The sequence below is a fragment of the Urtica dioica genome, chromosome 5, assembly GCF_054948205.1.
Source record: "Urtica dioica subsp. dioica isolate 48M chromosome 5, U.dioica_male_clone48M_v1_H2, whole genome shotgun sequence".
Lineage (NCBI taxonomy): Eukaryota > Viridiplantae > Streptophyta > Magnoliopsida > Rosales > Urticaceae > Urtica > Urtica dioica.
The window spans coordinates 29993704-30009134 of NC_142760.1; the positions used below are offsets into that span (position 1 = coordinate 29993704).

General features: G+C 38.3%; 1 protein-coding gene across 1 annotated transcript; it reads right to left on the reverse strand.

The window, feature by feature from the left end:
- Nucleotides 1-11421: 11421 nt before the first annotated feature.
- Nucleotides 11422-14964, reverse strand: LOC149397808 (uncharacterized). The gene is made up of 5 exons (XM_089614364.1): nt 13935-14964; nt 13723-13814; nt 13564-13617; nt 12433-12582; nt 11422-12387 (listed from the first exon to the last, which is right to left on the reverse strand). Exons 1-5 carry the CDS (start codon nt 14962-14964, stop codon nt 11422-11424), a joined length of 2292 nt encoding a protein of 763 aa, XP_089470490.1.
- Nucleotides 14965-15431: the final 467 nt, after the last annotated feature.

A 15431-nucleotide genomic window follows, 5' to 3' on the forward strand; every position in this document is an offset into this window, starting at 1 on the left:
CTCCCACCTAAAGTATTTGATTGTTCTATGTATGCCTACACATACAATCAAGGGAAACTCGAGCCCAAATCAATGAAGTGTGTCTTCCTCGGCTAGTCACCAACTCAAAAAGGCTACAAATGCTATGAACCCACTTCCAGAAAGTTCATAGTATCTATGGACGTTACGTTTCACGAACTGAGTCCATTCACCAATTCTGCTCATCAGGGGGAGAATAACGACAATGACTCCCAAATTGGCTCATCATCGATCCAGACATCAGTTCAGCTTCGATTCTTTTGCTACCTATCTTGTTGAACTTACCTCAAACTCTTTCAAACATTCCAAACAATCCCATGCTCAGTTCGCTAAATCCTGAACCCAAAATATCCAGTTTGAAAGTTCCTTCTGACCTAAACCTTACCTAGAGTCCGGCACAAACTCGCACCTATGATGTCTCTCCAGTCCTGAACACCGAAATCAATGAGCAAGGTAATATCTCATATCCAGACTTACCTATCACCTTGAAAACCTACTCGTTAATGTGGTCCATACAGGATGAAAGATTATGTATACTGCGGGAATACCTCAGCGAGCTAACAAGCCTATGTGACAAAATTAGATAAAGAAAATGTGCCACAATCAATCGAAGAAGCCCTCTAGATCCCAGCTTATAAGAAAATGTTACTCATGCAGAAATCCAAGCCCTCGAGTAGAATGACACGTGGGAAATCACCGAGCTGCCATCTAACAAATTAGCTGTCGGATGCAGATGGTTATTCACCATGAAACACAACCCAGCTAGCTCCGTGGAGAGATTCAAATCTCGTCTCCTTCTAAGGGGTACACTCAGGCGTATGGCATTGATTATCAAGAAACCTTCGCACTGGTCGCTGAGTTCAACACCATCAGAATTCTTCTCTCTCTAGCAGCCAACTTAGAAGGCTATTTACCTAATTCGATGTGAAGTATGCCTTCCTAAATGTAGAATTGGAAGAAGAAGTATACATGCAAATCCCACCAGGCTTCAAGAACCATCAAGATACCAACAAAGTCTGCAAACTCAAAAAGGTCTTATACAGACTCAAGCAGTCTCCTCGAGCCTGGTTCAGAAAGTTCACTCATGTGCTCAAACCATGCGACTACTCACAAAGCCAAGGAAATACTACGCTATTCGTAAAGATCTCAACTCAAGGTAAGAACACCATCCTCAGTGTGTATGTGGACGACATAGTCATTACCGGAGATGATCGTGAAGAAATCAAGATATTAAAGCAGACTTTGTCATCGGAATTCAAAGTCCAAGGACCTTGGAAGCTTGCGATACTTCCTAGGCATGAAGGTCGCACGATCTGAGAGAGGTATCTCTATGTCTCAGCGTAAATACACATTGGATCTCCTCAATGAAACTGGCATGCTCGATTCCACACCAACTGATACTCCGATGGATCCCAATATGAAGCTGGTAGCTTGCACAACAAAGGTCACCACTGACAAAGAAAGATGTCAGCAGCTTGTAGGAAAACTCATCTACCTCGCTCACACTAGACGAGACATCGGATTCACTGTGAGCATGATCAGTAGATTCACGAGTAATGCCTCAAAAATCCACATGGAAGTAGTCATGCGAATTCTCCAATATCTCAAATCTACTCCAGGAACAGGACTCTCCTTCAAGAAAAAAGAAGCTGTCGAGATGTCAAAGTTTTCACTGATGTGGATTCGGCAGGGTATGTCCCAGATCAAAGATCGACATCAGGCATGTGCACCTATGTATGGGGGAATCTTGTCACATGACGTAGCAAGAAACAATCTGTAGTCCCGCTAAGTAGTGCTGAAGCTGAACTCAGATCATTAGCGAATGGAGTGTGTGAAGGCATATGGTTGAAGAGGATTCTTGAAGAACTCAAGACCTATTTCAAAGGACCTATCAAGCTTCTATGCGACAATCAGGCCGCCCTCGGCATTGCTAAGAATCCAGTTCACCACGACAAAACCAAGTATATCGAGATTGACCATCACTTCATCAGTGAGAGGATAGAGTCGAAGATCATCGAAATGGAGTACATTCCAACGCGTCATCCACTCGCAGACATCTTCACCAAACCTCTTCCTCGAGCTAGTTTTTCCGAGCTATGTAGCAAACTTGATCTTCTCAAAATATACCATCAAGTTTAAGGGGGAGTGTTGAGATACACAAGCTCTTGGAAGTTGCACTATCTCATTGGAAGTTGCATTTCGTCTTTCTCATGTTTGTATATTTCTTAGATTGTCTTTTCCAATACACAAATGTAATTGTTTATTTTGTTCTTCCTTGTATAAATGGAGGTTCTCCTCTCATATAATAAAACAAGTAGAAAATATTTCTCTCTAACTTGTATTGTGGGAAAAAAACATAAAGAGTATTTTAAATCCATGAGCAATATGATGGTGCAATCGTATTGTGGGCATCGGAGGACTTGGTGAACCAATTTCCCAAGGCAACCAGCCTTTGTTTATAGCTCACATACTTCTTGAAAGTCTTGTTGTATTAAGTATGCAAAATGAAACATTTATAGTAAAATGGAATAGGACCATGGAAAATAATTGCTAATTTTGAAGTCCTATATTTCTAAAATTAGATAAAAACATCACTAACGAGTAGATGCAGTAAAAAAGAAATCACATCATTGTATCAGTAATAAAAGAAAAAAAAAAGGGGGAAAGTTGATATCTTTTTCTTAGAGCAAATACCTCGAACACATTAAATACCAATTAAATTGTGTCACGGAATGAGAAAAAAAAACAAGAGAATCAACAAGAATCACGAGTAATATAAAATAAAATGGGCGCATAAAAATAAATAAATAAATAAATAAAACATATTTGGGAAAATTAGCGATCAAAATTATTTCTTAAACATTACTGAATACTTAAAATTTCTTACTTTCTAAAACTCAAGAAAGTACAAAGACGACACATAAAAACAAAGATCAAGCAGTGCCATAAACCACAACTTGTAAACAAATAAACACATTTACCTGGATTATTAGTCTTTTGCTTCCTTTTGTATCACAAACTACAATGATTGACATAATGACAAATTGTGAATGGTGCATTCATCTCAGCCATATTTGGTTTGACTGAGGGTGAAATCCGGCCCCTTTGAATCCTATGAATTGCATAAGTTAAAATCCTCATTGCTTGCAAAACTCCGAGGCATTCCTTAAATTTTAGAGGTTGATATAGAGCCTCTCTCCATGTTTGATTTTTCGATGTGAGACCCTTCTTTCTAGTTGAAATGCTAAAGCTTTGCTTAGCGAACTAGATTTTTGAATCGTCTTGTGCTGAATAGTCACGGGAAGATTGATGGTCTTCTTATTTTCTTGCGTGGCAAATAGATTGTTTTCAATTAGCGTTTTCTCGATGGCATATTGATGCTATGGTCACTGACCTATCCGCTTGGCAATTGCGGATTACTATACGTCATGGCCATCCCGTTAGTAGTGAACGTAAACACACATGGAGCTTGGTCCAACGCCTTTTTTTTGTCTCTCAATCCCTCATGGCTTGTAATTTCACCTAAGCTCCTTCCATGGTAATTGAAAAGTGTGTTTCATTCGCCATATAAACCGGTTTGTTCTCTTTTCCTTACTCGTTAGCTCTTTATTTGCTTGTCTAGCAAGCACCGGTACCGACACTTGTACAAAAGATGGCTTGCACGAAAGATTAATGTTATTAGCTTGAACAAGGACAATAACATTTTTTTTTTCTTTACTGGCACACGAACTCAAAGATAATTTTATGTGCAAGTTATTTTGTAGTTTTCAATTTTTTATGCTTTTATTTTATCGTGTTTTTCCGAAGTTTCACGAAAATAAGGGTCGGAAGAGAGCACGTGATTCGCCTTTGGATGGGTAACGACTTTGTCTCCTCCAAAGAGATTAGCGGTCGAATATTCAATGACCTTCGCTGGCGATTGCTTTTCAAGGACTACAAAAAGGACTATCTCGGCGATTGGCTTCGTGGTTCACAATTTAGTCCACGATCTCACTCACTTTGTGATGAAAAACGAATTTCATCATACGAAATCCACCGACGAATATATGTAGACGAGAGTTTGCTATCTATCGAGTGGGTCAGCCTAAGTCCCGACCTCTAAGTTGTGAACGATGGTTCTACTGAGCAAGGAAAATAAGTTCATCGATCTCAATTTTGGCAACTCAGTCTACACTACTACAAATTTCATTTTCTGGTGAGGAAGGTATTAGGTGCGACATGACGCACCTAAAAGTCGCACCTAAAGTCGCATCCGAAGCCTTTAGCGATGAACTTTCGGGAGCGATAATGTCGCATCCAAAGTCGTACATGAAGAACTTTCTGGTGAAACTTTCGTCGCACTCGATGCCTGTATTTGTTCTAGTGCTAGGTCTAGTCTTGGACCGATCAACCTTGGACTTACCGTGAGGTTGAGTCCGACTGCGACGCATTTCGCCGGAGATTTGCAATCACCGAACGTCCCTTGTAGCTCCAAGCGTACACCCGAGGATCCGTTGTCGACATTAGTCCCCCCATCGAAGGGATTGTCCCGGCCCCAATCTATAGAGGACGATGTCCCAACTCAAGTGATATGAGGTTATTTTGATCAACCTTTGACTTTTTCATTTCATTTTGTCATAGTGTTTTTCTACTTTAGAATATGTAGTATATTTATATACTTATATAGTTCCCATTTGACACTATGTATGTATGTATGTAGTGTCCCGTTTGATATATAGTCTGTGTTTCATATATAATGGCTTCTATGAGTTTTATGTTTTTTAAAATTAAATATAATCTGCAAATTGTAATTATAATCTCCAAATTATAAAAATCAACGATAAAAAAAAAAAATTTAGAAGCGACATTATAAGCGAAATGTTGCTCCTAATATATTTACTACCACTTCACGACAATTTTTTTTGTGACATTTTCGAGGATGAAGAAGCGACCTTTGACTTTTTGATCAACCTTTGACTTTTTCATTTCATTTTGTCATAGTGTTTTTCTACTTTAGAATATGTAGTATATTTATATACTTATATAGTTCCCATTTGACACTATGTATGTATGTATGTAGTGTCCCGTTTGATATATAGTCTGTGTTTCATATATAATGGCTTCTATGAGTTTTATGTTTTTTAAAATTAAATATAATCTGCAAATTGTAATTATAATCTCCAAATTATAAAAATCAACGATAAAAAAAAACAATTTAGAAGCGACATTATAAGCGAAATGTTGCTCCTAATATATTTACTACCACTTCACGACAATCTTTTTTTGTGACATTTTCGAGGATGAAGAAGCGACGAGGTGATACGTTGCTTCTAACTTATAGAACTGGCTTCTAGAAGTGAATGACTTTTAGAAGCACAATATTAGTTTTTCTCCTAGTGAAAAAAGACGCCTTAGGGTTACTATAGTTGAGTATGTTCCGGAGCAGACTCAACCAAATTGACGAAAATAATATGGGAAGATAACGAGGCTATTTAGAAGGAGGGTGGTGAGATTAAGAGATTGGTGAAATGAGTGATTTTGATACGAAACTTGAATATGGAAATAAGGGTTTGAAATTTTGGGGATTTTCTGAGAAAAAATGGAGGTGATTTTGAGCAAATTTTCTGAGCTGTGGGAAGACTAATTTCGTGGCTCTGATACTATGTATTTATACATGTATAGGAGAGTAACGTGGGAAAGAAATAATTACAATAAATACATAATATTATATCCTAATGAATGCACAATATTACGTTCACATTTTATAACACTCCCCCTCAAGTTGGAGCATATATGTTAATTATGCCCAGCTTGTTACAAAAATATCCGACCTAAACTCCATTTAGTGCCTTTGTGAAGATATCTCCCACTTGATCACATGTCTTAACATATGATGTGGAAATCATGCCTTGTTCAATCTTCTCGCGAACGAAGTGATAGTCGATCTCGACGTGTTTGTTGGAATAGATCTAGGGTCAAGAAAAGTTTTATCGCTGCTAGCAAGCGGTGGAATATAAAAATTTTATTTAAAACACGCAAAACGTTTTTACCACCTAGACAAAGTGCATGAACATATAATTTAAAATTTTAAAACTACATTTAGTTTTTACTCGGTACCAACCTCGAATGGAGCTTGAACGTTGAGAAGCCTTTGGAAGGTTGAACAGGAACAAGTCTTGGAGCCAAAGAGCTAAGACAAATGCTAGGTCTAATTAATGAGGACCTAGGTGCCAAAACAAAAGAACAAGAAGGGTTAGAGAGAGAGAGGGGGGGCGGCCAAAATTCTAGAGAGAGAAGCTCTCAATCTCTAAAATTGTGTGTTTGAGTTGTGAATGAGGTGGGGTATTTATAAGAGGAGGATTGCCTTCAAAAGATAGTTTCCTCTTTTTTTTTTTTTATTGAATATCACATATTCATGAGCAAATATTTGCCTCCCATTTCCTCATGTCACACGTCCAAGCTTCCTTCTAGAAGGCCTTGGATTTGTTTCCTCTATTGCTTGATCCCTCTTATGCCGCCCATGTCATTTCTTTCTAGAGGAAATTTGTTTCCTCTTTTTCTTTTGGCAAATATCTTCATACATAAACACACAAAATAAACTCTCTTTCTCTAGCTACGTTGGACGGTTTTGAGGCTTCTAGAAGGAGCTTCTAGATGTTTCATCATTTGTTCATGACAACATAAGAAAAACCCATTAAGAATTTTCTAGTAAAATTCCATGAAATGAAATTAATCCTCAAGGCCTAAATTCATCTTTATAGCTGAGTGATATAATTCATTGTCATCATATGACAATATCAAAATACTTATTTATTGACATTCATACCATCCCATGTCCAAAAGGACAAAATGACCATTTAGACAATTTTCGTAAAACTTGTCTAGTTCTTGTTTTGACTTAGCTTCTAGTTTAACTAATCCTACTCTAATGACTTGTGGTAGTGACCTCATGGATCCAAATGAACAAAGCTTGAGCTAGCATACTTGGACTCAAAAGTTCACAAAACTTTTCCAAGTTCTAGCTTAATGTCAACTGACTCCACTAAAGAGTTGACACTGAAAATCTCTCGGTTCAAATGAATTTATTTTCTACTCAAGAATTCTACTTAATTGTAATGAGTGGATCCATTGAATATTATCTATGTTTACTCTTCATGAATATCATCAACTAGATGATATTTACAAAATTACCATTTTACCCTTCTAGTTGTTATTTCCTCAACTCATTTGTCGCTTGTGAATAAGTTAGAAACAATGTATTGACGAGGAGCTAACAAGTCACATTGATTCATCCAAAAGAGTCATGACTCAATTTGGACACTGGCCAATTCAAGGAACAAAGCATGAGGTGATATACATTGCATTTCAACAATCTTGTACATGAATTCCATATCTATGAGATCTTCACAAAGTTACTCATGATATCTTCATAACTTAGTACTTCACAAATAGGTCTTGTCTATATCACATAGTGAGTCTAGAACTCTAACTTTCTCAAATGAGAATACGTAAGCTATGACATGACATGTCTCATTTCAGGATTGAGGTAAGCACGATGCAATTCATATGTAGTGACTTCAAGACATAAGAGGTTAAATGGTTTGTTCTTATTCTGTCTCTAGAAGTGAACTTGTCAATTCAGTACCTTCAGAAGATACCTAGGAAGAACTATAGCGTCTCCAACTCTCAATGTCTCATAACCAGACATCATAGATTCTCCTAACAATCATACTGAGATCAATAGCCCTTTGATCCTTAGATTGTGAATATACTGTTTTAAGCAAACCATGAAGAGTTTGTTCATGCAAATCTATATTTGAATCTTCATTTGTTGTTAGGTTTGTTTAAGGATTAAAGACTATAGTTTATCATAAAGCTTCAAACATACAAGGAAGAATGAATGAACGTTTCAACTTTTATTAATAATTCAGCAGTTACAAGCAAGAGTCTTCGTGAGACTTTATTACATCAAATGTACATAAATAAAGACTACTACTCTTCTTGTAGGCACCATTGACAACAGTGTTTTGTTCTCTCGTGGAAAACTGGATTTGATGCGATATGAATGGCAGCTCAGTTGTCGCACCATAATTTTACTGGCAGAGTAATGTCGAAGCTTAACTCTGTCAATAGCTGATGTATCCATATTACCTCACATGTTCCTTGTGCCATCGCTCTGTATTCTGACTCAGCACTGGATCTTGATACGACATGTTGCTTCTTGCTTTTCCATGAGACCAAATTACCTCCAACAAAGACGCAATATGTAATGGTTGATCTTCTGTTCATCTTAGACCCACGTCCCGGTGCTCCTTTTAAATAACGCAAGATTATCTCCAATGCCGCCCAATGATCAACTATCGGGGACGTCAAAAATTGGCTTACTATGCTGACGGAGTATACAATGTCGGGACGAGTAACAGTTAGTTAGTTTAACTTGCCGACTAATCTCCTATATCGTTCAAGATCATCCATTGGTTCTCCCTCCTTCATAAGCTTCATGTCAGGAGTCATTAGGGCACTGCATGGTTTGGCCCCTAATTTTCATGTCTGAGAAAGCAAATCAAGTACGTACTTCCTTTGAGATAAGTATATACCTTTTCTGCTTCTCGATACTTCAACACCCAAGAAGTATTTTAGCATGCTCAAGTCTTTCGTCTGGAACATTGTTTGGAGAAATGCTTTGAGAGACAAAATTCTAGCGGTATCACTCCCTGTAATTATTATGTCGTCAATATAAACGACTAGGAGAATGACACCATCTTTTGTGCTCCTGAAGAATACAGAATGGTCAAATTTGCTCTTTCGAAGTCCGAATTCTTCAAGGGCCTGGCTAAAACTTCCGTACCAAGCACGAAGACTTTGTTTCAACCCGTATAACGCTTTTTGAAGACAACAAACACGACCATACTCCCCCTGAACAAAAAAAACCAGGAGGTTGCTCCATATACACTGCTTCATGCAAATCTCCGTGCATGAATGCATTCTTAATGTCAAGTTGGTGCAGATACCAGTCATGGGTTGCCGCCAAGAAGATGAAGAGTCGAAGAGATGTCAACTTGGCAACCGGAGAAAAGGTATCGGAGTAGTCAACGCCATAGGTTTGGGCAAAACCTTTGGTAACTAAGCGAGCCTTCAATCGAGCAAGCGTGCCATCCGGATTCATTTTGACTGTGAAGACCCATTTGCATCCAATTGCCCATTTTCTAGAAGGAAGAGTGACCAATTCTCAAGTACCATTGTCGTCTAAGGCATTCATTTCCTCTGTCATTGTTTTTTTGCCAACCTGGATGATCTAGTGCTTCACGAACAGTTTTAGGAATGGTGATGAAATCAAGGGATGAAACAAAAGCATAAGAAGAGGATGATAGAAGATTATATGAGATAGAGGAAGATATCAGGTAAGTACACTCTCGTTTACCTTTACTCTACGCGATGGGAAGGTCATCGGTTGGAGGTGGATTCGATGTCGAAGGACCAGGTGTAGGACATGTCTCCGGAGGATCAATGAATGTGTGCGGTACCAAGTGGACACGATGAGTGTATATCTTGATATGTGGTTTAGGAAGCGAATGTGGTGCAACACTGGGAGCCGGTTCAGTAGTGTCAAGTGTGGAGGGAGAGGGTTCCTATGAGGGTGATGAATCGTCTGATGAGGTAATGGAATAGACTAAAAGATCATTATCCTCATATGGTGGCAAGGTTGTTTTCTCGGATGTAAAGTATGGCAAGTGTTCTAGAAAAGTGACATTGATAGACACAAGATAACTTTGGAGACTAGGACAATAGCATCGATAACCTTTTTGAAGACGAGAGTATCCCAAAAACACATTTTAAAGATTTTGGATGTAATTTAGTGAGACCTGGATGAACATCTCGAACAAAACATGTACTGCCAAAGATTTTTGGATTAACTGGGAACAAAGGCTTCTGAGGAAATAATGTTTTGTAAGGGATCGCATCTTGAAGAACTGATGATGGCAGGGTTCCCGCCGTGCGAAGAACGCGGATGAATACCTCTTGGAGAGAGGAAATGTCAAAACCAGAGATGATCTGAGACCTTGCAGTGTCAAAGGTCGAAGGTAGTCCCGCAAGAAAGCTCATAATGGCCATTTGCTCTCGCTATTGTTGTTGAACTTTCATGTCGGCACTGAAAGGCAGCAACATGTTGAGCTCTTTGTAGATCTTCTTGAACTCCATAAAGTAGGTGCTGAGAGATTGGTCCTGTTTTTCAGCCCTATAGAGTGCTTTGCATACATCGAACATGCGAGAGAGATTCCCTTTTCCAGAATAAAGAAAATCCAAGTAATCTATTCATTCTTTGAAGGAATTGGAGAAGATAATTTTTTGTATATCAATAAAGGCCATACGGCATCTACATTTATAGGGAAAAGAAAATAACTTCCTAACTAAGAAATAGGAAACTAATATGCGGCTATTAAGGCTAAATATTCTAACTATAATTACACAATATTCTATCTAAAATACATATTATTTAAACGCTATAAATCTACACTCCCCCTCAAGTTGGCATGTATATATCATACATTCCTAACTTGCTTACAAGTAATTCAAAAACTGGTCTAAATAGGTCCTTGGTCAAAATATCCGATGTTTGATCCTTTGTGGAGACAAATGGTGTACACACAATTCCAGCTTCTATATTCTCCTTAATGAAGTGTCGGTCCACCTCAATATGCTTGGTGCGATCATGTTGTACCGGGTTATGAGCAATACTAATGGCAGCCTTGTTATCATTGTATAACTTCATTGGCAAGTCTATCTGCATCTTCAATTCTGTCATTACCTTTTTTATCCACAGTAGCTCACAAATTCCATTAGCCATGGCACGAAACTCTGATTCTGCGCTACTCCGAGCTACTACATTCTGCTTTTTGCTCCTCCATGTCACCAAATTTCCCCACACATAGGTGCAATACCCGGCAGTGGATCTCCGGTCTGTAACAGACCCAGCATAGTCTGCATCTGTGAAGGCCTCTACAGTTCTGTTGCTCCCCTTTTTGAAGAGTAGTCCTTTTCCCGGACAGCTCTTCAAATAACGTAGGATTCGATATGCAGCCTCGAGGTGTTGTTCGTAGGGACAGTGCATGAACTGGCTGACCAGACTTACTGCAAAGGCTATGTCGGGTCTGGTATGTGCCAAATAAATCAACCTTCCCACCAATCTCTGATACTGCTGGACGTTGACTGGAACACCATCCTGGATACCACCTAATTTTATATTCGGATCAATAGGTGTATCAGCTGGCTTGCACGCACTCATTCCTGTTTCTTGAAGTAGGTCTAAAACATATTTTTGCTGCGAGACAACAATCCCTGCCTTGGACCGAGCTATCTCCATGGCAAGAAATTATTTCAACTCTCCCAGATCTTTAACTTCAAACTCATGAGCTAGCATCTTCTTCAACCTTTTACTTTCTTCATGATATCATCTACATAAACAATTAAGATAGAAATCTCCCCCTTAATTGAGAACTTTATGAAGAGAGTATGATCGGATTGAGCTTGCGTGTACCCCTGCTTCTTCACAAACTGTGTGAACCTGTCAAACCATGCCCTCGAAGATTGTTTGAGCCCATATAGCGCCTTTTCCAATTTGCACACCTTGGAACTGAAACTGTTTTCAAACCCCGGAGGAGGGCTCATGTAGACCTCTTCTTCAAGCTTTCCATTTAAAAACGCATTTTTTACATCTAGTTGATGAAGAGGCCGATCCCGGTTCACAGCTAGAGATAAGAGGATTCTTACAGTATTTAGTTTTGCAACTGGGGCAAAGGTTTCGGAGTAGTCAATCCCATAGGTCTGAGTATAACCTTTGGCAACCAGTCTTGCCTTATATCTTTCTAGCATCCCATTAGCCTTGAACTTTGGAGTGAACACCCATCTACATCCCACTGTTGGTTTGTCTTTGGGCAGCTCTACAATCTTCCATGTCTGATTCTTTTCAAGAGCATTCATCTCTTCCAGAACAGCTGTTTTCCACTCGGGTCTAGATAGAGCTTCCTGTATGGTTGAAGGAATAGAGATAGAGGAGACACTAGAGGTAAAGGCCACAAAGGATGATGATAGATTGGAATAAGAAACATAGTTTGAGATAGGATATTTGGCACATGATCTCTTTTCTTTTCTGAGAGCTATAGGTAATTCTAGATCAATGGAAATATTACCTTCTTCATTAGCTGCCACCGAGTCTGACTCATGGTCAAGTGCTTGATCGGAGATTTCCTCTTGTCTTTGATTTGGAACCTTTTTCTCATAAATTTTGCCAAAGAATCTACTTATTTGTCCCTCCTTTTGCTTTGTCCTGATTGTATTTTCCTCATTATTATTTGATAATTCTATTTCCGTAGGAGCAATCTCATGAATTACCTAATTTTTATCCAGATTTTCGTCAAGATTATTTTCAAGAAAAACAATGTTATTATCCTTTCTCTTCAGATTTCCTTCATCTTTATCCGGATTTTCCAGATTTCCTTCATTTTTATCCAGATTTTCGTCTAGATTAATTTTGAGAAAATCCAAATTATTTTCTTCCAAATCAACATCTTCAATTAAATTCTCCCCCTGAAGATGTTTATTAAAAAAAGGTTGATTTTCAACAAAACTAGTGTCCATTGTTATAAACATTTTTTTTGTTGTTGGATTAAAACATTTATAACCTTTTTGAGTTGAAGAAATTCCTAAGAAAACACATTTTACACCTCTAGGATCAAATTTACTTGCAGATATACTCGGGTTTTTTATAAAAACAGTGCATCCAAAGATTTTTAAGGGCAGATTGCTAATTAATCTATTTGTTGGAAAGAACTCTTGAAAAATAGCAATAGGAGTTTTAAATCCTAAAGTTTTCGAAGGCATTCTATTGATTAGATATGTAGCATGTAAAACAGCATCTCCCCATAAGTATTTTGGAATATTTGTAGAAAACATAATAGCACGAGTTATTTCAAGTAAATGTCTATTTTTCCTCTCAGCAATTCCATTCTGAGCCGGTGTATTTATGCATGAACTTTGATGAATTACTCCTTTTTCAGCAAAAAAAATTGATTTAAGCTTTTGGAAAAGTACTCACGGCCATTTTCACTTCTTACCATTTTAATATTGGTATTGAATTGAGTTTGAACCATAGTAAAGAAATTTTTAAAAATATTTTCAACTTCCGATTTGTCTTTTAATAAAAACACCCATGTTAATCTTGTATGGTCATCAATAATTGTTACAAACCACCTATTTCCTTTAATTGTAGGTACTCTAGAGGCACCCCAAATATCACTATGTATAAGAGTGAAAGGACTAGTAGGTTTGTAGTTATGAGGAACATATGAATTTCTATGGTGTTTAGCAAGAGCACACATATCACAGTGAAATGAAGAAGGATCTTTATTGATAAATAATTTCGGAAATAATTTTTTCAAATAATAAAAACTAGGATGTCCTAGTCTATAATGTAGCAAATAAAGCTCAGATTCATTAAAAAAAAGAAATAGTTTGCAAGCAAGCATTTCTTTGACCTCTTTTATTCGATTCAGTTTCCAAATCAAAGACATATAGTCCATCTTCCTCTCTAGCACTGCCAATCGTCTTCCCCGATGCCAGATCCTGAAAAATGCAATAGGAAGGATAGAATTTAGCACAACACTGAAGCTCTTTGGTTAGTTTACTGACTGAGGCAAGGTTACAGGATAAATTAGGAACATGTAAGACTTTAGAGAGATCAATGGAATCAGAAATTTTAACATTTCCTATTCCGGCTATAGCAGAAAAAGTGCCATCAGCCACTTTGACTTTTTTGTCTCCTGCACATGGTTTATATGAGCAGTAGAGCTTTGAAATTGAGGTCATGTGGTATGTTGCACCTGAATCGATAACCCAGGAATTTTGTGAATTTTCGGAACAAAAATATGAGGTGATTTTACCATTCTGGGCATACGAACACGAGGGAGTATCTTGGTTGAGATTTTTCTGGGCGGTTAGAAGGAGAATGAGCTGCTCTATCTGTTCCGTTGTGAATGAAGGCTGGCTGGAATTGACTTGATGCCCCTGTTGAGAATCGGTCACGGCAGTTTGAAAGGCTTTCTCCTGTTTCTTCTTCCCGGCTCCTGGTGGTTTCCCATGAAGCTTCCAGCAAGTCTCCCTCGTATGCCACAGCTTCTTACAGTGATCACACAATGGCTTCCTCTTCTCATCACCTTTGACAAACATGGCCGATGAATCTTCAACTTCACTCTTCTGTCCCGAGCTGCTGTTCATCGTCCTCCTCCTGCTTTCTTCCAGCCTGATTTCTGAGAACACCTCTCGGATTGAGGGCATAGGCTTTTTCCCAAGAACTCTTCCCTTCACATCATCAAGGTCTCTATTGACTCCTGCTAAAAACATGTAGACTCTGTTATTCTCCTCCCTCTTTTTGTGCCTAGCCAAATCCTTTGGACTCTCCCACTCATCGTCGTGACACTGGTCCAATTCCTGCCAGAGAGCTACCATTTCATTATAATAAGTAGTGACATCTCTATCACCTTGTTTAGACTGCCAAAGTATGGTTTTTAATTCGAAGATCTGAGAAGAATTCTCAAGATCCGAATATGTCTCCTTGATGGAGTCCCACACTTCTTTTGCAGTCTTCATGAACATGTGAGGCTTGGCGATTGATGCATCCATAGAGTTGAGAAGCCATGTTGTCACCAATGAGTTCTCTGATCTCCATGTACTGTAGCCGTCCTCATCAATTTTCTTCTCTTTGACTTCTCCGGTTAGATATCCCAGCTGTCCTCTTCCATCTATGACTAGCTTGACGTATTGAGACCATTCCAAATAATTATTTCCATTCAATCTATGATTTGTAATGAGCATAGACGAATAGATAGATGATGGATGGTTTGCCATCGAGCTGTTTTGTGGATTAGAGGAGTTTTGTGTTTGGGAAGAAGAATTAGGGCTATCGGTCTCCATTGGAACCTGATGCTCTGATACCATGAAGGAATTGGAGAAGGTAATTTTTTGTATATCAATAAAGGCCATACGGCATCTACATTTATAGGGAAAAGAAAATAACTTCCTAACTAAGAAATAGGAAACTAATATGCGGCTATTAAGGCTAAATATTCTAACTATAATTACACAATATTCTATCTTAAATACATATTATTTAAACGCTATAAATCTACATTCTTTGACGAACTCGCAGTGATTAACAAGACCAATTACCTCACTACCAATGGATTTACGGATTTGGAGGAAAAGACGAGCATCTTCGCGAAGCCATGCTCGCTTTGACTCGACACTTGAAGCCGTATTGGTTAGATGATCATCTTTTTCGATACTCCGAGGAATAACCGGATGGTTTTGCTCCAATCGAGATAGTTAGAACCACAACTTGTGGTCTGTGATCTTCCAGAGTATCGGGACGATATCCGACA